The 27094-nt window shown below is 47.7% G+C and overlaps 2 protein-coding genes across 2 annotated transcripts; one reads left to right on the plus strand and one right to left on the minus strand.

The window, feature by feature from the left end:
• Window positions 1-774: 774 nt before the first annotated feature.
• LOC144933295 (putative tubulin polyglutamylase ttll-15) lies at window positions 775-16334 on the plus strand. Its single transcript, XM_078857984.1, has 15 exons — window positions 775-1164; window positions 2410-2571; window positions 3138-3257; window positions 4505-4580; window positions 5386-5455; window positions 5970-6053; window positions 8282-8366; window positions 9248-9326; window positions 10270-10378; window positions 10874-10940; window positions 11058-11120; window positions 11486-11550; window positions 12146-12230; window positions 13380-13490; window positions 16202-16334. The coding sequence occupies exons 1-15, from the start codon at window positions 919-921 to the stop codon at window positions 16310-16312; spliced, it is 1533 nt and encodes a 510-aa protein (XP_078714110.1). The 5' UTR covers window positions 775-918; the 3' UTR covers window positions 16313-16334.
• A 1172-nt stretch (window positions 16335-17506) lies between these two features.
• On the minus strand, window positions 17507-27094 carry LOC144933590 (heat shock protein HSP 90-alpha). The gene is made up of 11 exons (XM_078858557.1): window positions 26936-27094; window positions 24353-24505; window positions 23445-23811; window positions 22879-23012; window positions 22402-22722; window positions 21938-22103; window positions 21596-21786; window positions 21098-21245; window positions 19443-19711; window positions 18509-18842; window positions 17507-17901 (listed from the first exon to the last, which is right to left on the minus strand). Exons 2-11 carry the CDS (start codon window positions 24503-24505, stop codon window positions 17795-17797), a joined length of 2190 nt encoding a protein of 729 aa, XP_078714683.1. The 5' UTR covers window positions 26936-27094; the 3' UTR covers window positions 17507-17794.

Below are 27094 nucleotides of genomic sequence, written 5' to 3' on the forward strand. Positions count from 1 at the left end.
TCTGCTAAAGGCTTCTGCCGCTGCTAGATGTTGTCACCATTGGGCAGTGCAGCAAAATCCACTGCAGCACTGCAATCCAATGCAGCCGCGGCCGACGTTTGGTGACATGATCCCATCAAGCTGCACGGCGTGGACCAGGGGGCCCTGATCCAGCAGTGGATTGACGTCATGGCGCTATAAGTGTCTTCCAACGGGGCTGATCGCATAGGCCGGGATTCCGTTCCCCTTCGCATTCCTTTCACCTCCTCCGTATCCCCCTCTGATCTCCTCCTCCCACCACCACCACCGAGCAGCAGCAGCTGCTGCTGGGTCTGGAGCTGCACGGATCGGAGCGGCATCTAGCGTACAGAATGCGCGTCGACAGCAATTTCGGCTCTCTGCTGCACGACCCCCAAATCTTCCCATCCCAGCTTCTTCCAAACTCCGTTCCGCTCTCCCTCTGCGCTCTTCCAGCTCCCGCAAGCTCCATCCATGCAGCTCCGTCCACGGCTCCGTCTCCTGCTCCCGCCACAGCTTCCATCAGTTTCCTCGTCCTCATCATCATCGTCGTCGTCTTTGTGTTGTCGTCGTTGTTGGTTATTGCGCCTCTGAACTCTCAGCTCCTGCAGTTGACGCAGCGGCGGAGGACGGCGCCACGGATGAATAAGGGGGACCTGGGGTGGGTGATTTCCGCTGCGAGGATTGCCACGGCAAACACGGCCCCGAGAAGTGTGGAGGCACACGCCGGCCCTTGTGGTAACGCACGGGATGCGCCTTGACACGGGGGATCTTTGCAGTGACACAGGGACCCTTGCGGCCCCTTCAAGTGACACGACGACCATTTGGGACCATTCTGTTGACACGTGGACCTTGTAAATTGACCCCTTGCATTGAAGCGCACAGGGGGCGGGGGACCCTTATGGTGACACAGGGGCCGAGATGCCCAGGGGTCGGAGCAGGGCACGGGGCTCCTGTCCCAGCGGCGGCACCCGCTGCTGGGCTGTCTTGCTGGGTACAACCGTGGGGCTCGTAATGAGCGCGGGTCTCGTTCAGGAGATGCGCGAGAGGTGGAGGAGCCAGGTCTTGGATTCGGGACCGGCTCCGATGGGTCCTGAGAGCGGCGCGGAGACACGGGCACGGCCACGCGAGCCGGAGCCCAGGGTTTATTGCCTGCTTGCGCCACACGTGAGTACTCTGGTCTACAGCCTCTTGGCAATGGCACAGCGGGGGGTCATTGGTGCATTGGAGAGTTTGAGGATCATCAGCTTTGTGATCGTCATGAGCAAGTGGATCATCGTCGCCACCGCCACGTTGTAAGGTGCTTGATTACCCGCAATCAGTCTACAGGATACATCTTGATTTGAAGCTTTCGTGACTGCGGGGATCCATACTCTTTGGTTCTTTCGGTAAAGTCACGTGGGTATAAAATAAAATAAATCACGACGTTTCGGGCACAACACTTGTGTCCGATGACGGGCGCTTGTGTTGCGCCTGAAACGTCGTGGTTGATTTTATTGTATACCTACGTGACCTTACCGAAATAACCAAAGAGTACAGAATAAATGTAGAGCCCTTTTGTAAAGCCACTGCTGGATGAAGGCCTCCTGGCTCCACGCCGTGCTGGGGGGCGTGGGAACTATTCGTCTCACTACGCTGGTCAGTGTGGATTGGTGAAGTTGGGGAAGAAATCCGTGGGACCATAGACGCTGGGTACAACAATGGATTGGATGCACTGCCCGTAGTAAGAGAATCATCATTTTGACTGGTCGGGCTGTGTGTGTCGGTGTGTAGTCGGTGTCACCAGTGGGGCTGTGTGTAGTCGGTGTGACCGGTGGGGCTGTGTGTGTCGGTGTGTAGTCGGTGTCACCAGTGGGTCTGTGTGTGTCGGTGTGTAGTCGGTGTCACCAGTGGGGCTGTGTGTAGTCGGTGTGACCGGTGGGGCTGTGTGTGTCGGTGTGTAGTCGGTGTCACCAGTGGGGCTGTGTGTGTCGGTGTGCAGTCGGTGTGACCGGTGGGGCTGTGTGTGTCGGTGTGTAGTCGGTGTGACCGGTGGGGCTGTGTGTGTCGGTGTGTAGTCGGTGTGACCGGTGGGGCTGTGTGTGTCTGTGTGTAGTCGGTGTGACCGGTGGGGCTGTGTGTGTCGGTGTGTAGTCGGTGTCACCAGTGGGGCTGTGTGTCGGTGTGTAGTCGGTGTGACTGGTCGGGCTGTGTGTGTCGGTGTGCAGTCGGTGTGACCGGTGGGGCTGTGTGTGTCGGTGTGTAGTCGGTGTGACCGGTGGGGCTGTGTGTGTCGGTGTGTAGTCGGTGTGACCGGTGGGGCTGTGTGTGTCGGTGTGTGTCGGTGTCACCGGTGGGGCTGTGTGTGTCTGTGTGTTGTCTGTGTGTGTCTGTGTGTGTCTGTGTGTGTCCGTGTGTGTCGGTGCGCTACAGCAGGGCGGCGATGGAGACCTGGAGGAGGTGCGCCGCGTCCTCGCACGTCTCGGATTCACTCGTGGGGGGCCCCAGTCCCGCTGGTCGCTCCTCTGGGCGCACGGCTACCCCCCCTTCAGCAGGCTGCTTCGTTGGGGGGCCCCCTCCATCCTGCCGCGCTGGGTGCGGCATGCACATCTTCATAATCGCCACTTTTAACGTAAAAAATAAAATCATCCATCGTTATAGTAATAGGTGTTTACCCTTTCAACTGGTACAAAAACTGACACCTTTATACAATGCATCATGTTTGCAATAACCACAACACAAGCAGTCAAAATGCAAACAAAAGAAACAACTCTGATGATGATAATGATATGCACTGTCCTTGAAGTTGATTGGTCCACACCCGAGACAGCTTTTCTTTGAGCCTAGTCTTCATTGGTATCATTATCATCATCAGAGTTGTTTATTTTTGGTTGCATTTTGACTGCTTGTGTTGTGGTTATTGCAAACATGATGCCTTGTATAAAGGTGTCAGTTTTTGTACCAGTTGAAAGGGTCAAAACCTATTACTATATTTTACCACTGGTAAAGGAGGTCTCATAGTATCATCCATCGTTCTTGCTATAAACGATATTGACAATGATCGGTCGTTTTATTGATCATGTTGACGATGATGATACTGACGACAACGATGATGATGATGATGTCGCTGATGACGATGTATTGTGTCCCCGTGCTGTCAGATTAACCACTTCCCCGGTTCAGGGTTCCTCACGAGTAAACTCCATGTCGCCTCCACTAACCTCACCTTCATTCCTCGCGCCTTCCACCTTCCGGAGGACACACTCCTGCTGATGGCTCAGGTACGTGGTGCAAATGTACACGAAAAACTACAAGTATCCATGCCAGCTGAGGTCCCTTTGACTTTTCACTTCACTTTCAAGGGAGACCTGAAACACGATGCAGACCATGTGATAATAATAATAATAAAAGTGATCATTTACATACACGTGTCACTCCACTGCTGAATGAAGGTCCTCTCCATGCCGTGTTAGTGATGGAGACTGTTTGACCATACTTCACCACTTTAGTCAGTGTTGAGTAGGTGAAGGGGGCATCCAGGACCGGTTCAGATAACACATTCCTGCTGCGGAGGGAGCTGGTAGGAACGTTGGGATGCTCAGTCAATGGCCAGGGTCAACGGCGGCGTGGTGTATTCCGCAAATATGCCCGACTGTGAGGGTGGGCACAAGCCGGCGTGAGTAGGTTAAACGTTGAGTTTTATAAGGGCACCACGGGGTGACCAGCCCCACCCCACCCAGCGCCACCCCTCCCACCCCCCACCCAGCCCCACCCTCCCCACCCAGCCCCTCCCCACCCTCCCCTCCCCACCCAGCCCCTCCCCACCCAGCCCCTCTCTCCCACCCAGCCCCTCCCTGCACGACGGACGGACACAATAATCCCCTGTGGGCTGGTGGAACCAGTGGGTTCCTACCAGTATCACTCGCCACTGATGTTAGTCGTCTCTGAAAAATTAGAGTCAGGTCGTCAGATTCACAGTGAAGTGCGCTAACCACCACGCCACCGCTCCTCACATATTCTGAAATGAAGTCGAACACAAGAGCATACGTGGCCTAAATACTAATCATTACAGGGGAACATCACACGATACATACACATTTAACAATTACAAAAAAACAACCATTATCTTATATAGAATAGATCTTTGTTATATTTTAAATGAAGTTTGAGGTATGCATCAGTTACCACCCATGGCTAACGTCAGTGGCGAGTGATATCTGAAGCAGTCGTGGGCCTCCTCGAGGTTGATTCAGTGTGTAGACATCAGCACTAGATTGACAAAGGCGACCCGCGTGTGGTGCTGGCCACAGCAATACCACGTTCCGCCATGCGGACTTTATTAGGTGCTTGCTAACAGCGTTTGCCCCAAGAGTCTGGCAAAGATCTTAGGGAAAGAGGACTTTGATTTGTTTTGGTATGTGTGTGCGTCAGATGCACCAGCACCACCTGCCGCACACGCACGTATAGCAGCACTTGCCCGAACAGCCTGTTGAAGCCGATACTGGGCATTTTTTTGTAATTTCCTCAGGCGAAGGAGCAACCTAAGAAGCTGTGGCTTCAAAAGTCCAAGAGCCACCGCGGAATACAGATCGTGTCCCCGCATGGTGAGATCAGTTGTTGGTGTTCATGGCGGAAAAGTGAGATGACGAAAGGCCCATATTAATGGTTAGCGACAGCCAAAATGGTCAGCATTAAGCCGACTTGGGTGCCATGGTGGCAAGTTGTTAATTACCTCGCCTGGGACACAGGAGGTCGTGGGTTCGATCTCAAACCCGGCACCAGTATATTTGGAATTTGCACGTTCTCCCCGTGGTCACGTGGATCTTTCTCCGGGTCTTCCGGTGTTTACCTCCACATTTGGAAACGTGCGTTTAAACTATTTGGCTGTTATAAATGTCCTCATGATTAGCCACATCTTCTTGGTTCTTTCGGTAAAGTCACGTAGAAGAGAAGTAATTAAATAATAAAAATAAAACATAATAAAACAATTCTCACGACGTTTCGGCCACAACGCAAGCAGCCGTCCTCAGGTGAAAACCAGGTCTGTCGCCTCGACAGACCTGGTTTTCACCTGAGGACGGCTGCTTGCGTTGTGGCCGAAACGTCGTGAGAATTGTTTTATTATGTTTTATTTGTATTATTTTATTACTTACCTTCTACGTGACTTTACCGAAAGAACCAAGAAGATGAATCCCTGCAGTCACGAAAGCTTTAAATCGAAATTAGCCACATCGTTGAGTTATCATTTGTGGCCAAGATCACTTCAAAAAATAATTCATAGTTTTTGTTAATATGTATATAGTTTTTGTAGACTTTGATCAGCCAGGCTTGTTAAAAAAATACTTGCTTTGTTGATAGTACCAACGGCCCTACTTCCTTTCACTGTCACCTCTCTCGCGTTCCCCGTAGACGTGGAGCGTCTGGGAGCAGACGTCTTCGTGCAAGAGTTCGTTCAGCGACCGCTGCTCATTGACGGGAGGTCAGCACCGTGCGTGTGTCTGTGTGCGCACACACAAGCACGTGTGTTCAAACACTTGTGGAGGGGGACTTGGGAAAAACGCCAGTGGGCCGCTGGGCACTGACTCGCAATTTGGAAGCGACAAAGAGATGCTCACAACAATGAGCAGAGCATTTGGAGGCGAGAAGGCAGCATAGTGGCGCAGCGGGGAGCACCCAGAAGGAACCCAGACATATGAGAGGGCAACACTCAAAGTTTCGCACGGATATTTTCGCTTCCTACTGCTGTACCGCATTCAGGGCGATGTTGTTTTATGTACGTGTGCATGTTGGATATCTTCCGCACCGTACGTAGCCAACCGTGCTCATCGGAGGTGACCGGAGCCTTGAAGTTGACCACGGGGTGGAGTTGGCAGTGCGGATGGCCACGGGGAGGAAGATGTTCCAGGCAACGTCCGCTGCAGTGGCGGAAGAACGGAGTGACCTCCCGTTGATTGGCGACGCTGTGATTGCGATGTTTTTCGTGCTGAGTGCAGGAAGTTCGACGTGGGAATTTACGTGGTGGTGACGTCTGTGCAGCCCCTGCGGGTGTACGCGTACGACGAGGAGGTGCTCCTGAGGTCGGCGCACGCTGAATATCAACTCGCGTTCAAAGCCATCCCCGGCCTTGCCCATGCTTATCTAGAAAACAACCTTCTCCACCCACCACGCCCCAGCCCACTCCCTCAGCTTCACGGACTGTGGCCTATTTATGTATTTAGCAACTGTGACCCCAGCCTCTGGAACTCCCTCCCCGGACAAATTCGCCTGGCCCACACTTCTCTTTGCATTCAAGTCTCTCGTCAGGAACCTTCCTCTTCAAACCCGTGCCCTCTTATAAATCCCTCCCGTTCCTCACGTGTTATGCTGCGCTCTGAGACATTTGCTACGTTTATGGGTGTTGCACAAACCTAAGTTGATCATTTGTTGCTACAAAGACAAAGTTCCCCTATTTGCCTTGAACATACTTTTGGGGCAAGTGCTGTTAGGAGTACCTATAAAGACCGGCACGGCACACGACAGCGTGGGTGGCCAGCAACTACGCCCGGCCGCCTTTGTCTCCCGAGTGGCGATGTTTACGCACCGCACCAGGTACTCATTTGAGGCTGAGTCGACCTAGGGGAGGCCCAGGACCGGTTCAGATAATCGTCATAGATGTTGGCCATGAGCGGGAATCGAACTCGCGTCGCCAGGTTCGCAGTGCAACGCGCTCACCGCTCCACTACAGCGGGGTTGGTGGGTCGCGCAGAAATGGGACATGCGGTAGGCGCCCACCTACTAAGTTCATACTCGGTGCCTGTAGGCGGCGGTGGCGAGGGGGTAGATACATTGGTGGGACACGGAAGCTCGTGGGGGTGGGGAAGGTGGTGGGGGGTAGGGCGGGGGAAGGTGGTGGGGGCGGGTGAAGGTGGTGGGGGGTAGGGCGGGGGAAGGTGGTGGGGGCTGGTGAAGGTGGTGGGGGAAGGTGGCGGGAGGGAAGGCGGGAGGAACGTGGTGGGGGGTAGGGCGGGGGAAGGTGGTGGGGGGTAGGGCGGGGGAAGGTGGTGGGGGCGGGTGAAGGTGGTGGGGGCGGGGGAAGGTGGTGGGGGGTAGGGCGGGGGGAAGGTGGTGGGGGCGGAGGAAGGTGGTAGGCAGGTAGGGGGTAGGGCGGGGGAAGGTGGTGGGGGGTAGGGCGGGGGAAGGTGGTGGGGGCGGGTGAAGGTGGCGGGGGTGGGTGAAGGTGGCGGGAGGTAAGGCGGGAGGAAGGTGGTTGGGGGTAGGGCGGGGGAAGGTGGTGGGGGCGGGGGAAGGTGGGGGGAAGGGGACTGGGGGGAGGGGTGTACGAAGCAGGTGGGTGGATAATCTTGATTTGAAGCTTTCGTGACTGCAGGTATCCATACTCTTTGGTTCTTTCGGTAAAGTCACGTGGGTATAAAATAAATGACGACGTTTCGGGCGCAACGCAAGCGTCCGTCATCAGGTGCCACTGGGGAGACATGCCGGACGCTTGTGTTGCGCCCGAAACGTCGTGAATTATTTTATTTTATAGCTACGTGACTTTACCGAAAGAACCAAAGAGTAAGGTAGGTGAGTGTTTGTACCAATAGTATAAGTGTTGGTAAGGGGATTTTCTTTTTAAATCCTTTATATTAAGTTCACTTGCTTGCTTACGACCGTGCAAATCTTTCGGTCGTTTTTTAACCCACTTCCCGTTATCCAATCGAGCTGACATTTTCCACACAGACTCGTTGTGCGTGACAATTAATGTTCGTGAAAATTTTTTTTCCAAAATGTTACACTTTTTAGGACAAAAATATTATATTTAATTACCAATTGCTTAATGGTGCCATGCAATCATCTGACCCATAGGTGGCAGCCATCTCAAGCCAGAGGACGAGAGGACTCTAGCCGCCACGCATATAAAGAATTTATAGTGAAAAACTTTGTTCTTACGGGTTATCTTTTTTCACTTGTGGAGCCCAGCCCCACCGGTCCCCAACAACAAGCTGCCACTGCCTGCACAAGGCATGACAACTCGTGTCTCATTGTATCCTCCCCAGTTACCTGCTATTCATTTAACCGATGCAACGTTTCAGATTTTCATTCCTGTGAATGTCATGAACATTTGGCTGTTATTAAGCAAAGCCTGCATCATTTTCTATGCACTTGTGCCAAACTGCAAACAGGACCAGCATTCACCGGCTTCGTTTGGCAAATAGCAAGCAGGATCCAGACGGCGGTGACGATTTCTAAATATAGCCGACCATGATGAACCCGTAGCTTTCCATCACATCTATGCTTTTCCCGTACTTCTTGTTTTCACCGTCAGGTTCTGCAGCAAGAATTACCTACCCTTTGACCCCAGGGATGTGCTCTCGTATGTGGTGGGTGACGACTACACCCCAACGTGGGAGGTGAGATGCTTCTTATTCTTGCCACGGGCACCCCGCACTAAAATTCGTCATCATCATAATTTTTATTCGCCGGCATGCACTGATCAATCCACTGCAGGACAAAGTTATTTCCACGCCGTGCGCGTTGTTGGGGGTTATTTGAGCAGACATCACCATTCTGGCCACTGTCTGTTGGTGAAGGCGTGCAGCAGAAACGCAGATGCGCACAAGTCGAGTAGAGATTTGAAGCTTTCGTGACTGCAGGAATCCATACTCTTTGGTTCTTTCGGTAAAGTCACGTAGGTAGATACAAATGATAGATCACGACGTTTCGGCGATCGATAGACCTGTTCTTCACCTGAGGACGGCTGCTTGCGTTGTGGCCGAAACGTCGTGATAATTGTATTTTATTATGTTTTACTTATATTATTTTATTATTATTTCCCTTCTACGTGACTTTACCGAAAGAACCAAGAAGATGAATCCCTGTCGGGATCTATAATTTTTTCGACCTACGTGACTTTACCGAAAGAACCAAAGAGTATACATAATAGTTTTTTTGAGGTTATATCGCGTTAGATCCCCCGTATATTTATGCGATCTAACCCAATAAAAACCTGTATCATGGATGATATTCGTCGCGAAAGCCTCCGTGTTAAACTGAGTAGAATACAGGACAACAATGGATTTTGCTGCATTGCCCCGTGCTGCTCAGCCTATTTGATGTAATGTGGTCACCCACCCAAGCACGATGGCTACGCGGACCCATCTCATCAGATCTTGTAAGCTAAGCGGGATTGAGCCAATGAAAAAAAAAAACATCTTGTACATCACCACACGTGCACCCGATGTTTAGTTTGTCACTCTGTATGTTCTCGTTCTTCTGGGGATTTGCGGAAGAGATGCCATCCCTGAAGCGCGCGTATGTGGACCACAAGTACAGCCACAAGCAGACGCTGGCCGCTCACCTGCGCTCGCTCGGTGGGGCCGCACTGGGTCACATCGAAGAGTGCACGACAGAGACAAAGATCCCCCGTATAGCCTTAACAGACTGTAGGGGCAAGTGTTGTTAGCGAGCACCTATGAAGGCCGCCATGGCGCAAGAGGGGGTGGGCGGCCAGCACCACGGCCGGCAGCCTTTGTCTCCCCAGTGGCAATGATTTACGCAACGCACCAAATACTCATTTGAGGCTGAGTCGACCTAGGGGAGGCCCCGGGACCGGTTCAGATAATTCGTCACTGGTGTTGGCCGTGAGCGGGAATCGAACTCGGGTCGCCGGGTTAGTTGCGCAGCGCAGCGTAGCGCTAACCACTACACCACCGCAGGACAGACACAGTACACATTGACAAAGATCGTGACACTTGCACACAGTCGCAGACACACAGTCACGCCAGAGCTCTTACATTAAAAAAAACATTTTTAATTTGGTAAATGTCAATAAAATCCCGATTTTCTGGGTCTCAAGGTGCAGCAGGGAGGGGATCACACCCATCACCTCTCCGCCCGCGCGACACACAGACACTGATCGACATAGACGTGGATGCACACACGCGCTAAGTACGAGCACACGCATAATACACCATACGCACACGAGAGAGAGAACCGTGCACACACAAACACGCACAAACACGCACAAACACGCACATTACCTTAAGGCGTTTCATTGTTGTTTTACCGCTCTTGTAAAGATGCCCATTGCAGTGACTGCAGCAACAGTTTCGTGACATCATATTCAGTGGTCATTCTCTGATGCAGTGTGATGCGCTGCTCACTGCAGAGTTCCAAATGACAATGCATTCATTTGCACGACACGACGCCGATGATCTCACAATTGGGAGAGAATAACATTTGCACGAAGTGTTAAAGATTTGATAATTGCACAAAGCTGCCTTAGACTCTCCTCCACTGCTCTCCCTGCTGCAGGCATGGCCCCCGAACGGCTGTGGGATGACATCAAGAAGGCGATTGCTGACCTCCTATTGGTCAAGGAGCCTCAGCTCAATGCATCGCTGCAGGGACATGCCTCACACTGGTAAGGCCTCTGTATGACTCGTCACTTTATGCTGCCCGTTTCTCTCTACTACTCGGCAAGCTATGTATCACTCATCAAACTATCACTGGACACTCTCTCTACCACTCATCGTTCTTTTTTATTCCACATGTCACTCTTTCAACCACAAGTCAATCTTTCCGCCACTTGTAACACTGCCACTGATCACTCTCTACAAAGTGTCTGACTCTCTCCAAGTGACACACCCAGCGAAACATTTTCTTGGACGCATACTGTAATACAAAGTCATGGTATATGACTCACAAAACATTGGTGGGGGGTAGCTAATTCATCTTTTGACCCTCCTTTGGATAGGCTTCACTCTCTGAACGCTCATCACACGCTCCACCACCAATGACTTCCCAGCACCACACTCACCGACGCCCAAAGCGCATCAAATGATTGCTGGCGATGACTATGCGTATGATTGGAAGCTGAGCCCACACGGCTCTGCATCTCTCTCTCTCCCGGCTACAGGAAGTTCTTTGAGTTGGTCCGGTTTGACTTCCTGCTCGACGAGGACTTGAACATTCATCTGATGGAGGTGAGGTCCTCGTGCGTACGCGCACGCGGCTTCACGTCCGCGAGTGCACTCGCACATATTTACCCCAAATCCCAAAAACCCTGAACTGACGAGAGTGCACGTGTCACGTGTATGCAGGTCAACATGTCTCCTAACCTCTCCTCTCGACACTTCCCACCGAACAGACTCCTCTACGAGCAGGTGGGTGAGGAATAGAACTGCATCACCTGCCTCCTTAGCCGCCCACCACCACCTTTAATAGTCACACCTCAAGTGAGGAGTTCACTACGACAGGGCTTTGAAGTTTCATCATTAGCCGCGTCATGATGCATTGATTTAAATAATTATTTGAAATGTATTATGCTAGCGATACAAGTTAAATCGCGCGTGTGAGAAACGATTATTTACAATTTATGTATGTTGCATGTCGTGGGTTCATGCAGATGGATTGATTCTTCGTCTCTGACATGACACCATGAGCACAGTTGGGATAAAAGATAAAATCATTTTTTAAAAGAATGTGAAGTTCATAAGCATCAGCCTATGCCTCCATGGATCACACACAGGTTCTGTTCAGCACACTACAGCTGGTGGGGGTAGCCAGCAGCGTCATCCAAGGTGACACACACAGGTAAGTTCAGCACACCTGTAGTACATTTGCAGTGCATCTTTAGTTAAAGCAACAACATTCTGGCGCCACTGTCAAGGGATGGATGTTAAACCGCAAATGTCTACTGTTTTTCATCAGAATTAAAATTACAAATCCAACTTCTTTGGGTATTGGCAGAGGTGGCAACTTATCTCCAAATTGATCTAAACTTAGGTTCACAATTTAGTCAAATATTGAGTCGAGGAAATCTATAATTTTTTGTAAATATCTTAAAAATTCCAACTATACTCTTTGGTTAATTCGGTAAAGTCACGTAGGTATAAAATCAAATAAATTAAATCACGACGTTTCGATTGCAACACAAGCAATCATCATCAGGTGGGTAAACCACAGCAAGAAATTGTTTTGCTGAAGTGGGAGAGAGATGCCGAGATAAGAGGTTATATAGGTAAGAGAGGGGGGAGGGGCAAGGGAGGGGGGTAGGGGGAGTTAAATAAAAACATGACATATGACGTCACGTGTGTCCTGCTGAAAATATACGATGGAAGAACCGTGATTTAACGAGTTGAATCGTCATTAACAGGCGAGCACTAACTGGGCCCTCTCCACTTTGCAGTGTGGCTATGCAGGTGAGCGATCGTGACATACAGACGCACCCCGAGCTCTGTCTGCACCACTGCCGGGACTCCTGCGAACACAAAGTGCGTACGCGTCGTGGCCAAGCCACTTGTTCTTACGCCCAACTCTCATTGTGCTTTTGTCCAACACTGTGAAGTACGACCCCCGCTCGTGAAAGCCGAGCACACTGCGACGAGGAATCATGGGGCATTTGTGAATATAGATTTAAAATCAACTGATAATACGAACCAATGTGTTGGCTTCAAAAGTTTAAACCCACTCTCTCTATATTTTATTAAATGAAATTGTAGTTGCTACACCATCGTTGGCAGCTACTAACAGGTGACCAAAAATATAACCTGGATATGCCACAAAATGATTGTTTGTAAAGCAGACTTTTCAGGTTACTAACAGTAAAACGTGGCCTGCTTTTATCAAAAAGGAGCCTCTAAATCGTCATTGGTAACAACAAAAAACGTATTCAATTGTAATTATATTGCAATTACCAAGTTTGTTTTTATAAACTCAATTTAAATTGCTCATGAATTGAGCCAGTAGAATAACTCTTCGAGGCGATTAATCCCAATCAGGTGGTCAACAGGAGTGGCAGTGTCTTCCATATGATGGAACTATTTTGAGAAATCGAAAAATTTACTTCCTGCATCTCAAAATTGGACAGCATGCAAAATAAATCCCCGAGTTGTGTGCTGTGTCTCTAAAGCTGCACATAATTGTCACGTGCCGACATGCCGGGCAGTCCCAGATGAGTACTCTATAAACAGTAACCACTGAATTCCAGATAAGAATTGTGATTTTCGGTGGTTTCAACGGTGCTTTTCTTGTCTTACAAGAGCAATGTGACACTAGCTATAAACGTGAACAAAGTGCCACAAAAAATAACAGGGGTTTGTAAAGAAACGCGTATATCAGGGGAATCCACCCCTGAATTCACACATTGTACACTCGCCAAGCACAGATGTTCAACCTGGATCTTTAAAGCTCAACATCTCATGGAAGTATAGCTCTGATGTGTTGTTTTCTCTTTGGGTTGTACCACGTGTCGTTCAATACGATGTCGGATGTTTTGCACCAAAATTGAGTTACAAGATTTGAGGATACAACAACAGAGTGAGTTAAAAAAAAAGCGTGTAATAAACAATAAACTACGAGGTTATCCCATGACCTGTTTCCTCCTGCGTCCCCCCACCCCCCTCTGCATCCTGTGGTGGCAGTGCCAGCTGTGCGAGTCTTGTCTCAGCGCGGCCTGGCGCTCCGCTCTCAAGGACGCTCACCTGGAACACACGCGGAGGTGGAGCGCTCGCAGGGTCGTCCCACCTGCCACGGTGACCACGCAGTCACACACGCGGGCGTCTGCTCACATCGAGAGCAGCGCCATCAATTCAGATGCACATTTTAGGGGCCGTCCATAAATGACTTCACGCGATTTTGGACAATTTTTGACCCCCCCCCCCCCCTTTGTCACACGGCGTCACAAAAAGTCAGACTCCCCCCCCCCTCAAATATGACGTCACAAAGCTCTGCCCCCCCCCCCCCCCAAATAGAACATGCTTCAAATCGCTTTAAACTTTTGGTCATTGTAGTGCGTATTTAATGTGGCGCTGCACTCTGATGTTGTAGGAGAAAACATTTATTAAAACGTCTATATTTATTTAAAGTTGCGCATTTTGATGTGACGTCACATTTCTCAAAGCCCCCCCCCCCATCATACATCGTCACAAATGTCTGACCCCCCCCCCCTAGGTGCGTGACGTCATTTATGGACGGCCCCTTACACACTCTCAAGATATGGTTATTCGTTAGTGTATCATTATGAAGTGGCTTTCGCGACCAATATCATCCATAATACAGTTTTGTTTTTGGGTTAGATCGCGTAAATATATAAATGTGTCGTTACACCCACCACCACCCGACACAGCCAATACCGACTATAATCACTCAGGAATGTCTGTCCTTAACGCTCGTGACGTGACTCCACATTGACCAGCCCCCCTCATTAATATTCATGAGCAGGTGACGTCCTCAAAATGGACACTCCCCCCCCACACCATTAATAATCATGAGCGGGTGACGTCACTCAATATGGAGTACTCCCCCCCCTCACTAATAATCATGTGCAAGTGACGTCACTCCACATCGACCAGCCCCCCTCATTAATAATCATGAGCAGGTGACGTCCTCCAAATGGACCCCCCCCCCCCATTATTACCTGAGCCAAGAACGTCTGTGTGCAACGCTCGTGACGTCACTCCACGTCGACCAGCCCCCCCTCATTAATAATCATGAGCAGGTGGCGTCACTCAACATCAAACAGCCCCCCTAATTAATAATGATTATAAGGTGACGTCTTCCAAATGGACCCCCCCCCCCCGCCAATAATATTAATTAGCGGGTGACGTCACTCCACATGGAGGGCCGAGGTGCCTCCTCTCCCCTCCTCGGCATCAACTTTACAACCCTCACTACAAAGGCAGAACCCTCACGTCATCACGTGATCTCCGTCACGCTGTTGAGACATCGAAGTAAAAAGGACGTCGTGATGGGCACGGGATTATAATTACTGGCGAAACGTCGTACTCCGATTGTAAATGTACAAGTGACGAATTGGCGTGTTCTGTTTACGTGACAAACCTTACAAAAAAAACCTGTATTGTGGACTTAGTATGTCAACCAGTTAAGACATTCAGATAAAACTGTCAACCTTGTTCATAAAATGACCGGTGTTGAACGTATTCTGACAAACGTTTTCATCGACACTGAGATAGTGGTCATTGTGCATTCAGTTCTGTCTATGCCAAGCCAATAACTTTACCCAAAGTTGTTTTCTTAAACTATAAGACCATTTTAAAACTGCGATTACCTTCAAAACGACATCCCATGTTGAGATGATTTTGTAATGTTTACTGTCAGGCCGAGTAGCTTGTGAAACTGCCTGAGTGGAAAACAACTCTCTCCCCGTCACGTGTCGAATTATTTTGACTGAACATAATGACCTCGGTGCACCACTGCCCATCTCATCGATTTCCCTGCTGTTCAGCCATGGGCTACATCCAAAACTGATACTGTACATTCTTCTGAAAAAAGGGTACTTCTGTAAACAAGGACAATTAACGGCTTCATTGTAATCAGCAGCCTACAAAACATTCATGTTTGTTCCAGCTCCCGAACTGAATTGACCAAAAATTGCAATTCTGGATCCTCCCTTAGTGTCAAGTTACACGATCTGAGCCCATCGACAAGAAAATATATAGTTGCATGTCTTTTCTAAACTATTTTTATTTTACCAGGTAAGGCCCACTGAGCTATGTAGCCGTTTTTTCATAAACGACCCGGCCACAAATGAAAGCTCAACGAAGCGGCTTATTGTGTGGAAAGTGACGGCAGTAAAACTCTAAACGCTTGCTTTTAAATATGGAAGGAAAAACCGGAGTACCCAGAGAAAAGGCCACATGACCACGGGGAAAGCATGCAAACTCCAAATATACAGGGTTCAGGGTTGGGATCGAACCCACAACCTCCTGCATACCAGGCAAGTTCGTTAAAATCTCACCACCGCGGTGCCAAAACCTATTCAGGGCAGTCACTTAACTTAAATACAAAAGTGCAGCCCTTTGTCAACAGATTTGCTGGATGGGGTTGGAGTTCCCGACTGCAAGTTGTCTGACCACGTTGGTCAGTGCAGGTTTAAAACCAGGATCAGACAATGCACCATTTACATCTCAACCCTGCTTCGCTTTTGAGACCTGATGCGATCAATCATCTAATGGATTACTATCCTTTACTCCCCCCCCCCCCCCCATATCAACATTTTATTCTTGACCCAACACATTATTCAAAAGGTACTTTGTAGAGTTACAAGTTCACCAAAGGGACCCTTCTCATGCAAGGTGGCATACTGTTAGAAGCCAAGTCGCATCAAACGCAATGGGTCTATTTAACATCCCGAAGGGAATTTTCCCATCTTTAGGACAGCATAATAGATAATTGGATGTAATTGGTCATGTTCTGCCTTCACCTATACACAACATTCCCACAGGACCAGCGTGGATGGGACCCCCTACAAGAGGCAAGACTATCTGAACACAACCAGCTCATGGCCTGGTGGTTCAAAGGGAAGTGCTTGCAAGACATCACTTGGTGCTTCTGATATTTGTGCACCCACTGGCACAACCCAGCACACTGCGAAATAAACAGTGTCAAAATCCGCTTCCAAAGTATATATTTTGACCTCGTGCGAGCATTCATTTAAACATGCCAAAATGCATTTAATACTTTGAACCGCTACACTCCATTTTGTAAAACTGATTAATTTGCACATTTTAATTGTATAAGTATAGGATTTTTTAAAAGGTGTGTGCATACCTAAAGTCAACACGTGCATGTCCATAGCATTTCAGAATGTTTATAATCAGTACAATACAAATTATGCATTGAAAAGGGTTACATCTGGATATTTTAAACTAGTAGACCCTAAAAGACAAAGCAGTCAGCAACAACCATAATGGTGTAATCGTAAGAATTGAGCAAGCTTGAACATGTGACAAGACAAGGCAATTCCCCAGTGCATGCAGTCGTTTTGATCTGCAGCATCAACACCATACAAAATCCGTCTGGTAGATGTGCAGTAACGGTGGAAGTTGCAATGGAAAATCGGCAACCGTCAGTGAGCAAATAAAGTTAATCGGCGAGCGCTGGACCCAACTTCTTATCAGAGGTAGGGGACTGGGTGCTCCCATCTGATAGGACAGCGATGCCAACAGTGACCAGATCTGCACTTTGTAATCAAATTATTTAAAGCTTTAGCTTGGAAAAACAAAGGCTGTACACCTCATTCAAAGCGGTTTGGATATGCGACAAGGTAGGGCTATCCATGCTTTAAAATGATGCATGCAATGACGTGTGCAGGCATAGGTGTGGTGGTACTTTGCAAAGGGGGGGGGGGGGGGGGAATGAGTGGTGCAGTTATAAACCCAGCAATGAAAGTTAAATTACTAGTCACGGATAACATTGGTGGGCAGTGAAGTCTGGGCAAATCTCCAATCCACCCACTTCACCCGCCACCGTGTTTATATGCATGGTCAAACAACCCCAGGCATTCGTTCAGAAGTGGATTGACAATGTCTGCAAATTATTTTATTTGACTGTATATAGCGACAAGAGGCACACCTTTCAGAATGGCAAAAGCCTTCAAATAACCAGTTTAAATGTCATCCAATTGTGAGGGGGCGAGGTCAATTGTTCCACACTTAAATTAGTTTAAAATGCAAAATCTCAAACCACAATTGTCGTGTAGATTTACCTTAACTTATCAGAACGCACAAAGACGACTCAAACAGCATAATCAGGGGGGCCTCCCAGAAGGGTGCAATGCTTTATTCAAGTTACCAAAAAAACCAAGATCATTTTATGTACTGCCAACAAAGAGGGTTTGACCCGAAACGTGCGCACAAGCAACACATCGGACAGAAGCCTGTATTTTAACTTTCACAGTGCAAAGAACACACAACTTTTAAACACGAAGTATGGGAACTCTGGATGCACGATCGCTTAAATGTGCACATTTATTTGAGCCCTGCAACAAAGCAAGGTGTATACTATTGCTCCCCAAAAAATTGGTCACCAGGCGTTTTTAATCAACCTCTTCCATCCGGGAAGCATCCTCTCCTTCCAGTGGTGGCATCTCCTCAGTGACAGTTGGCGTGCTCTCATCTGGGATGGGTTCGTCATCATCAATGCCTACACAAGTGAGAAACGACAGAGCATGGAGGGTGTTAGTGCATGTTCGTGACCCTTAACTAGCAATGGGGTCGCACAGCAACAACAAATGATAATAGAATGGTGTCCAAGCACAAAAACACCGATCCTGTTAATCATTAACACTGCTTAACTAAACTATTTTAAAAGGACCAATGCCAAAAATGTGGGCAATTGGCTTTATTCGATAGTGTACATTAGCAAACAGTATGGAGACAATACTCTGGTGGTTTTAAAAAATTGTAAGGGTAAGATTTTTAAAATGTTACTCATTTCAAACGATACACTTTCCTTCAAGTTTAATGTGATATTTAACCATCAGTCGACCTCTGCATAAAGGCCAAATATTAAATCGATGCATGCATCGTATCATATTTATTAGGTTGATGTGCTTTCAACTGCCCAATAGACATTTTGAGATTTGCTGCAATAGGCTCAAATGCCTGCCTGCCGCTACTATATTTCTCAGTTTTAAACGTTTTCAATTTAATCCACAAACCTGCATCACAAAATATCATTAAAACCACTGCAGAGGTCAACTGACATCTTTTAAACGGGGGGGGGGGGGGGGACTTTAAGAGAAACTTACCGAGCCCCAGCTTGATCATGCGGTAGATGCGGTTGGAGTGCGTCTGGGGGTCATCGAGCGAGAAGCCCGAAGACAGCAGCGCCGTCTCGAAGAGCAGAATGATGAGGTCCTTGACAGACTTGTCGTTCTTGTCTGCCTCCGCCTTCTGGCGCAGCGTCTCCACGATGGGGTGTTCTGGGTTGATCTCCAAGTGCTTCTTGGCGGCCATGTAGCCCATGGTGGACGAGTCACGAAGAGCCTGTGCCTTCATGATTCGCTCCATGTTGGCCGTCCAGCCGTAAGTGCTGGTCACGATGCAGCATGGAGAGGACACCAGCCGGTTGGAAACGGTCACCTAAAAACAATGAATTGCGAGACATTGTTGAGACAGCAAGTGGAACCCACCTCTTTGCAGTTACAAAAGCAACAACTTCAAGCAGTTCAAATGGAAATTCACAATATATTAATTTTAGTGCTATGAAGCCTGGGTACAAAATAGACTTTACACAAGCTAACTCAAATATGGAAGTCAGATATTCAAAATTTCACACCATGTCTCCATTGTCAACTCGAGTTCATTCTTAAATTCAAACTCCATATCGATTGTTACATATAAATGCCTAAAAACTATATTAGCATTTCCCTAGACCAGGGATTCGTAAAAAAATAAAGTCCCTACCAATGTATAAAGATATTTTATACATGTGTGCACATGCCTCACATGCCGAGAGGCTAACCCAAATTAGTCAGAACTCTAGATTACAAATGGATTTTGCAATTGCAATCATGCATAGGCTACTTGTAACCACCCAATTAGTTTTTAAAATGTAAGCAAAATTATAATCTTGGAAGAGGTACAGTTGTGGGTCTCAGAGACTGGACTTGGAGAAATGCTGCCCTAGACCAGACAACCCCTGTGTTGGGCATGATTAAACACCAGTTAGATAGACCTCACCTTCTCCACCTTCTTGTCCAGGATCTCCTTGACCACCTTGCAGAGGTTTTCGTACTTCGCTTTAGCCTCTTCCTGCTTCTTCTTCTCGTCCTCATCCTCAGGCAGTTCCAGCCCCTCCTTGGTGACCGAGACGAGCGTTTTGCCGTCAAATTCCTTGAGCTGCTGCACGCAGTACTCGTCGATGGGCTCTGTCATGTACACCACCTCCAGGCCCCGCTTGCGCACGCGCTCCACAAAGGCAGAGTTCGACACCTGCTCTTTGGACTCGCCTGTAAAAATGCAGGAACAAATACATTAAATACACAAGACAAATTAATGTATATGCTTTACATATACATTGATTACATTTTTTCTAAAAGCCCTTTTGGTCAAATTGTCGAATTTAGGTCTCCACATGCCTTGTTGGTTATGGAAGTTGTTTAATTTTACTTTACCACGCTGGTCAGTGCGGGTTGAAGGGGGTGGGGTCAAAGACTGGTTCAGATATCACTCAACAGCGATGTCAACCGTCGCCGGGAATCGAGTTCAGATTGCCGGGTTCATAGCACAGTGCGCCAACCACTGCGCCACCTGCTCCCCCATATGTACCTAGTAAATAAAACAAATATTGACAGCCCTTTGTCAATCAACTTCTTAATGCAGGTCCCTCCGCATGTTGTGTTGATCATGCAAGTTGTTTTACCACGTTGATCAGTGCGATGTGAAGGTGTTGTTTCCATGACTGGTTTAAACTCGACACCACTAAAGTTGGTCATGGCCAGAAATCAAACTCGGGTGACCAGCTACATAGTGCAGTGCACACTAATCAACTGTTCATATCTGAACTTAACAGCCGATCCAAATCTCTCCCAAACTCCAGATAATACAAAATACAACCATCTTCCTCACCTGTTTAACAAGGCCACTTCAACCCAAGTGTGATCACTTGCTACAAGGCTCCCAATGCAATCTTGGATAAAAAAAAACACTAATCACTATAAAAGGTCCTCGACTCTCCCCTGCCCACCTCTCTCCTTTCAGCGCCACCTATATATATACCCCTTCACACTGTCGCCACCAAGGAATTGCCAAAGCTTAGTCAACTTTCACTTGGTGGAAGATTCCCCCCCCCCACAACACTACCTTCCCCAAGCCATCTGTGCTGCCCCAGTTCATGACCTTTTATCATCTGCGCATGACACCAAAATATGTTCACGGCCCTGTAGTGGCTTGGTATGGAGGTGCATTTAGATGCTATACAAGTCCAAATTGTATGTAAACCCTGCATCCACCAGTGGAAAAAATAATCAAGTCTTAAATCACAACCCAACATCCATAAACATATTTTTTGGGTTAGATGGCTGTATTATGGATATTTGTCACGAAGCCTAAGTGTTAAACTGGCAACCCAACACCTTGACAATTCATCACATGAGGGTGTGAACTGTGATGTGCAGTCATGTCAACAGAGCAATGACAAGGCAGACCTTCAATTTAAAGTCATCTTTCTCGCTCACAAAGATCGGAACACAGCCTAGGTAAAATCACATACACAGGATTAACTATTTCTTTTAGTGGCATCTTCCTTAAACCATAGAAAGAAAAACCACACTTCACAACAAAGTTTACTTTTGGCAACAGATGCCCTGAAGATCAATTTTGTCAAGCACACATACCAGTGATGTAGTAGATGTGCTTCTGGTTCTCCTTCATGCGTGACACGTACTCCTTGAGGGAGCACACATCCTCGCCCGTCACCGACGTGTGGTACCGCAGCATTTCGGAAAGACGCTTGCGATTCTGAGAGTCCTCATGGATTCCCAGCTGAAACAAAAATAACCACTCATTTTCAATTAACAGTATTCAATGGATACAGTACACCAGTAGTGTTGATTGCCGAGTTGAATGTAAATGAGATATTGGTTTCATGCATGTGATGATTAATCTATGTACTTAAAATCATGTAAGTTAGAAAAACATTAAATTATTCAAATCTATTCTTAAGCACAAGATACACATTTAATATGTTTATAATTTATTGTAATTCACATGCGAATATGCCTTTTGACCAACAGAACCAGGCAGACTACGACAAACAAAACCCAGAATCGATTCAACAGTTAAAACGTGACAACTCATTCTTACATTCCTCATTGAGGATTGTCATCACCCACCTTCATGTTCTTGGAAAACTGCTCGTAGAACTTCTTGTAGTTTTCTTTGTCTTCGGCAAGGCCTGTAAACAGCTCCATGCACTTCTTGACGATGTTCTTGCGGATGACCTTGAGAATCTTGCTCTGCTGGAGCATCTCTCGCGAGATGTTCAGGGGGAGGTCTTCCGAGTCCACCACACCTTTGATGAAGTCTAGTGAAAACAACCAAAAGATGTATATTGCTTATCCAATTCAATCACATGGCATATACAAACCGTGTGTTTTTTCTAAGAACTGTTTGGAAGCAGTAGCCTTCACAAAACTTGATTTTAACACAGCAGTTGGCAATGTTGTTGTACTCACTGAGGTACTCCGGGATGAGGTCTTCGCAGTTGTCCATGATGAACACACGGCGCACGTACAGCTTGATGTTGTTCTTTTTCTTCTTGTTCTCAAAGAGGTCGAAGGGCGCACGGCGTGGCACGAAGAGCAGGGCCCGGAACTCTAGCTGGCCCTCCACGGAGAAGTGCTGCGGACAGAAAATTCAGATCCCATAAACAACTCAACTTTTACTAGGATGCACAACCTCGACAATACATCTAGATTACAAGAGGCTGTGTTTATACTGCGGCAATGGCTCACCAATGCTTGTAAAAACCTGGCCCATACCCAACTGACCAGGAAAGGAACATTTACTCAGTTTTTTGGTGCAAGACCTGCATAGCACGAATCTTACAAGCAATGCAAATTGCATTTTCATGTCTCTTGAAAATAACTCAAAGCTTATTCTTTTTTTAGCAGTGACAGCATCAGATTGCAATCAATACCTTGACAGCCAAGTGATCCTCCCAATCGTTGGTGAGACTCTTGTAGAATTCTCCATACTCCTCCTGCGAGATGTCATCTGGATTGCGCGTCCACAGGGGCTTGGTCTTGTTGAGCTCCTCCTTGTCGATGTACTTCTCCTTGATCTTCTTTTTCTTCTTCTTGTCCTTGTCACCCTCCTTGTCGGCCTCGTCGTCCGAGCCAACATCCTCAATCTTAGGCTTGTCGTCCTCGGTCTCGGCCTCCTTTTCTTCCTCTTTCTTTTCCTCCTTCTCCTCTTCAGCCTCATCGTCACTCACCTCCTTGTCGCGTTCCTTCTCGACCTGGACAATGGTACCACCACATCCATTAGTGAAGGTGCAAAATGCAAGGGCAACTATACAGATTCAGTAAACTATTTGCCTGTGATCACGTGGCTATAAAGAAAAGCGTTCAGCTGCAGGAATTGTACAACCATGCTGCCAGCAGCGTGCACTTACAAAGAGGGTGATGGGATACCCGATGAACTGAGAGTGCTTCTTCACGATGTCTTTGACGCGCTTCTCCTCCAGGTACTCAGATTGGTCCTCCTTCAGGTGCAGCGTGATCTTAGTGCCCCTGCCAATGCTTTCACCTGTTCACAACGTAATGCGAGTAATACATTAACATGTGTATTCTTTCACCAGCAAGTGGAACACCCGCTGCCGGGCGTGTAACAATTTACTATTCTTCAAGTAACTAAAATGTATAATCGTCCATGACTCAATTAGAGAATGTCATTTTTTTGGTCTCATTCAATTGTCTTCAAGGTAGAATGTGCATCGAATTTGCATAAAGCAGACTTTTACAAGAGTGCTCGGACGTTAAAGTATTGCGAGTAACCAAACCATGACACCTTTCCTGAACACGGGCAGTTCTACAAACACACGGTAGGCTTGGTAGCATTTCGTTATATGAAAGGGGCGCACATTTTGACATGGTCAGGGCAATGGGATGGCAACGGTACAAAAAAAATGCAATTTAATTTACATTCAATTAAACTAGAAAAACAAGACACACAACTCACCATTGTCAAGGCGCACCGTGAAGGAACCCCCCGCGGATGACTCCCACAAGTACTGTTCGTCATCGTTGTGTTTGGTGACGACGGACACCCGTTCGGCGATCAGGTAGGCAGAGTAGAAGCCCACGCCGAACTGGCCAATCATGGAGATGTCGGCCCCCGCTTGCAGCGCCTCCATGAAGGCCTTGGTGCCCGACTTGGCGATGGTGCCCAAGTTGTTGATGAGATCAGCCTTGGTCATGCCGATGCCCGTGTCGTTGATGGTGAGGGTACGCTCATTTCTGTTGGGGATCACGTCGATCTTGAGCTCCTTGCCAGAGTCCATTTTGCTGGGGTCTGTCAGACTCTCATAGCGGATCTTATCCAGAGCCTAGCATGTAAAAAAAACAGTGCACAGGATTAGAACACAAACAATCCAAAAAGCTTGTACATGCATATTAATAGATTAAAATACAAAATAACCATGTAATAATTTGAAAGGGAAGTGTGATTTACCACCCAAAAAATGTAGGTAAACATTTTAAAAGGCATTTATGGACCATTTTCCAAAATACCAGCTGGGCGAAGATTGTTAAATGCTGCTGGGTTGCTTCATGGTTACGGGCAAGAGCTCTCCACAATATGGGGCACAATTAGCCTCCTGTTGTAGCACCAAAACAATTGAATGCCTTTTAATTAAAATGGTAACTTAACGTGAGCAAATGTCATATCTGCAGGTAAAATTCTATCAATGTAACTGGTCTGTAACATCAGAACTCACAACCCAATAGCATTCTGCCCTCCAGTAGTGTACTTGCATAGATAGGCCTCTATATTAACGTTTTCATGCTATCAAAACTAGCCAAAAGGTTTAAGTGTACCATCTCTCTAGTTTCCTCAGCTAACATAGGAAATGTGTTGGTAGAACTCACATCAGAGCTGTTGGAGATGAGCTCCCTAAGGAAGATTTCCTTGTTGGAGTAGAAGGTGTTAATGATGAGGGACATCAACTGGGCGATCTCCGCCTGGAAGGCGAAGGTTTCAGTCTCTTCATCCATGGTCGGGCCAGTTGTTTCTCCAGGCATCTGTTGTATGGGGAGGGAAAAGACACGATGTTATTTGGACATGTGCCGGAGGGGATTCTAATCACGTGACATCAAAAATGTTTAAGTGTCCTGACCCAGCAGGTCCCAACAATACAACCCACAATAACACAAACCAAGGGAAAAATAATTCAACTTATCATTATCCGGGCATGATGGTGCAGGCCTGTAATACAGTGCACGTTGGAAAGGATGGTGGACAAAGCAGAATTGTAAAAATCCTAAAAATTACCAAGCTACATCGTAACCATGAGATGGCTAGTACATCAATTGAATCCTGTGTAGACCTGCACTTATATGTATGGTGGGGTTTCTTCGGTTACGCTGGCTTTCCCTCTCCAAGGAAAAAATGCAGACTGAATTCAAAATATTGGGAGATTTCCCTGAAATAAAATAAAAGCTATAAAAGGAGCTACCTGCCATATACCACCAACACCGTTCCTCTACTCATGCAGGCAGTTGTTAACATGTACACCATTGCATAATAGCATCCATAAACCTTCCACAGCCAACTCACCCCCACCATACGATTTGGCTCAACGTCTGAAATAGGCATCACAAAAATAACGTCCTGCGAAACCTCTAATTAGCTGAGCAACCATTTTTTCCTGTAATGTATATAGGAGGGGAAAATCTGCAGTGGCACACACGGGGGCGTTGTTGTGTGACGTAGTCTGTTGATTCGGCTTGGAGGCAAGTGACGAATCGAGCCGCTCATCATTAAGCATGCGCCACACTTCCTCTTTAACCACACGGAACTGCCGCCCCCCACCCTCCATTTAGCTGATTATTCATTCCTATCAGGCATCACACAACAGCCGTCCAAAGACCTAGCCCATTTCACGAGTAATCCATTATCCCTCCTGACGAACGTATTACCATCATACGTCTGACAAGACGCGGATGCCACATTTCATGGCTTACACCCCGCCCAGTACGGTCCGAACGCCCCTTTAATAATGTAGTTAGGAAATAATCCGGTTAGGAAATCCCATCTTTATTAAACACTTTACACGGTGTATTATTTAGTTTAACTGAACGGACTGCATACCCATGGAAAAGACTTCACACTAATGGAACTGCACACTGTAAAACGTTGCGTGTGACCAAACCCATTGTCGCGAACACCACACGTGGTTAAATGATGCGCATTAACTCATTAATACGCCACTTTGCTGCGGATTGAAGGCTCCGTTTGGCCATCATACAAGTGGTAGTCGCTGCTGCTCAAGTTGTATCCACCAATGTACAAGGGGCGCGGGCTGAATGGCGCATTGCAGCAGACGCCCCTTGTAACCAAACCACGTTTTCACGCTCCTTTGTTCACAGAGGCCTCTCCCCCCCTCCCTTGGGCTAGACAACAGCGGCGGCGGGCGTGACACTTTCGCCAGAAAAAAATACACATTTATAAGGGGAAGAAAAACCCCGTAAGACTTGCGTTTAAAGTAAATAAGAATATATAATAACCATTAGTACAGTGACCCGCTTCGCGTCGAATCCATTTTACGGGGCGACTCTTCCGCGGATTGTCCGGCTCTTTAAACACGTACGGGGTATTATTTCTGAAATGTGTTTATTTTTAGTTGGGCTATAAGTATGTTAACCGGGTTTAAGGCCCGTAACCGAAATGAAAATAATATCCACCCCTCTTTTTCTTAATTAAACGTTAATTAAAAACCACGATGTCACTCACGCGCACGTTTTTACTCGTTCGAATCGACATCGCCACGCGTGGGGACCGAGATGGCTGCGGTTCAGATTGGTGTCGGTCACCACCGACTTAACAAATACATTTTGTTAAAACTACACATTGTATGCAGAGAATATTGATTCATTTAGACGTCCACGTTGATTATTACATTTTGACGCAGTGGTTGTCCAATTTGCGAATTCTCCGTCAAAACCAAACGGCAAGTGCCGTCAATTGTCACAACACACAATCGACCAGGGGGATGTTTGCAATTCAGAGTTTTATCTTAAGTCAATTAACGTGGGGAGGAAACAAAAGCTAATCCCGTGCCACAGGCGGAAGCACGGATTTAACCAGAGCCCCCACGTGCGCGCACACGAGGAGCGCATTCCAACTCGCATAAACTCCCGAATTAAAACCACACGCATCGTCGAACACACAAACACGCTCACAAACACATCATATACACGACCTAACTAACGTCCCAATCCTTATTTCTACCTCGTTCATTTGTCAAGCCGCAGAACCGCGTGCCGTCACAAGGCCGCTAACACGCGGCGCCGCGTCAACAGCAAAGACAAAAAAACAAAACAAAAATCAACAATTCGACGTCAACCCTCGATTACGTTACGAATAAAGACACAAACTAACGAGTCCTCGGTAAAAACAAAAGCGAGCGTGTAGCGCGATGCGAAAGGCGAACGCCGCTGAGGCCTCCTCACCTTGAAAGGCGTTGCGGACACCGCGGGCGGGAAAAGCGCAGAGGAAGAGACGAAGCCGCGCGCGCGCTTCTCATGGGCCGCGTACCGCCGTGTATCCCTCCGCCAAAGATCCAGCAGGACCGCTAGAAACGCGCGTTCGTCGCAAACCTACGCGGCTGT

This window comes from Lampetra fluviatilis, chromosome 7, assembly GCF_964198595.1.
Source record: "Lampetra fluviatilis chromosome 7, kcLamFluv1.1, whole genome shotgun sequence".
In the NCBI taxonomy this organism is placed as follows: Eukaryota; Metazoa; Chordata; class Hyperoartia; order Petromyzontiformes; family Petromyzontidae; genus Lampetra; species Lampetra fluviatilis.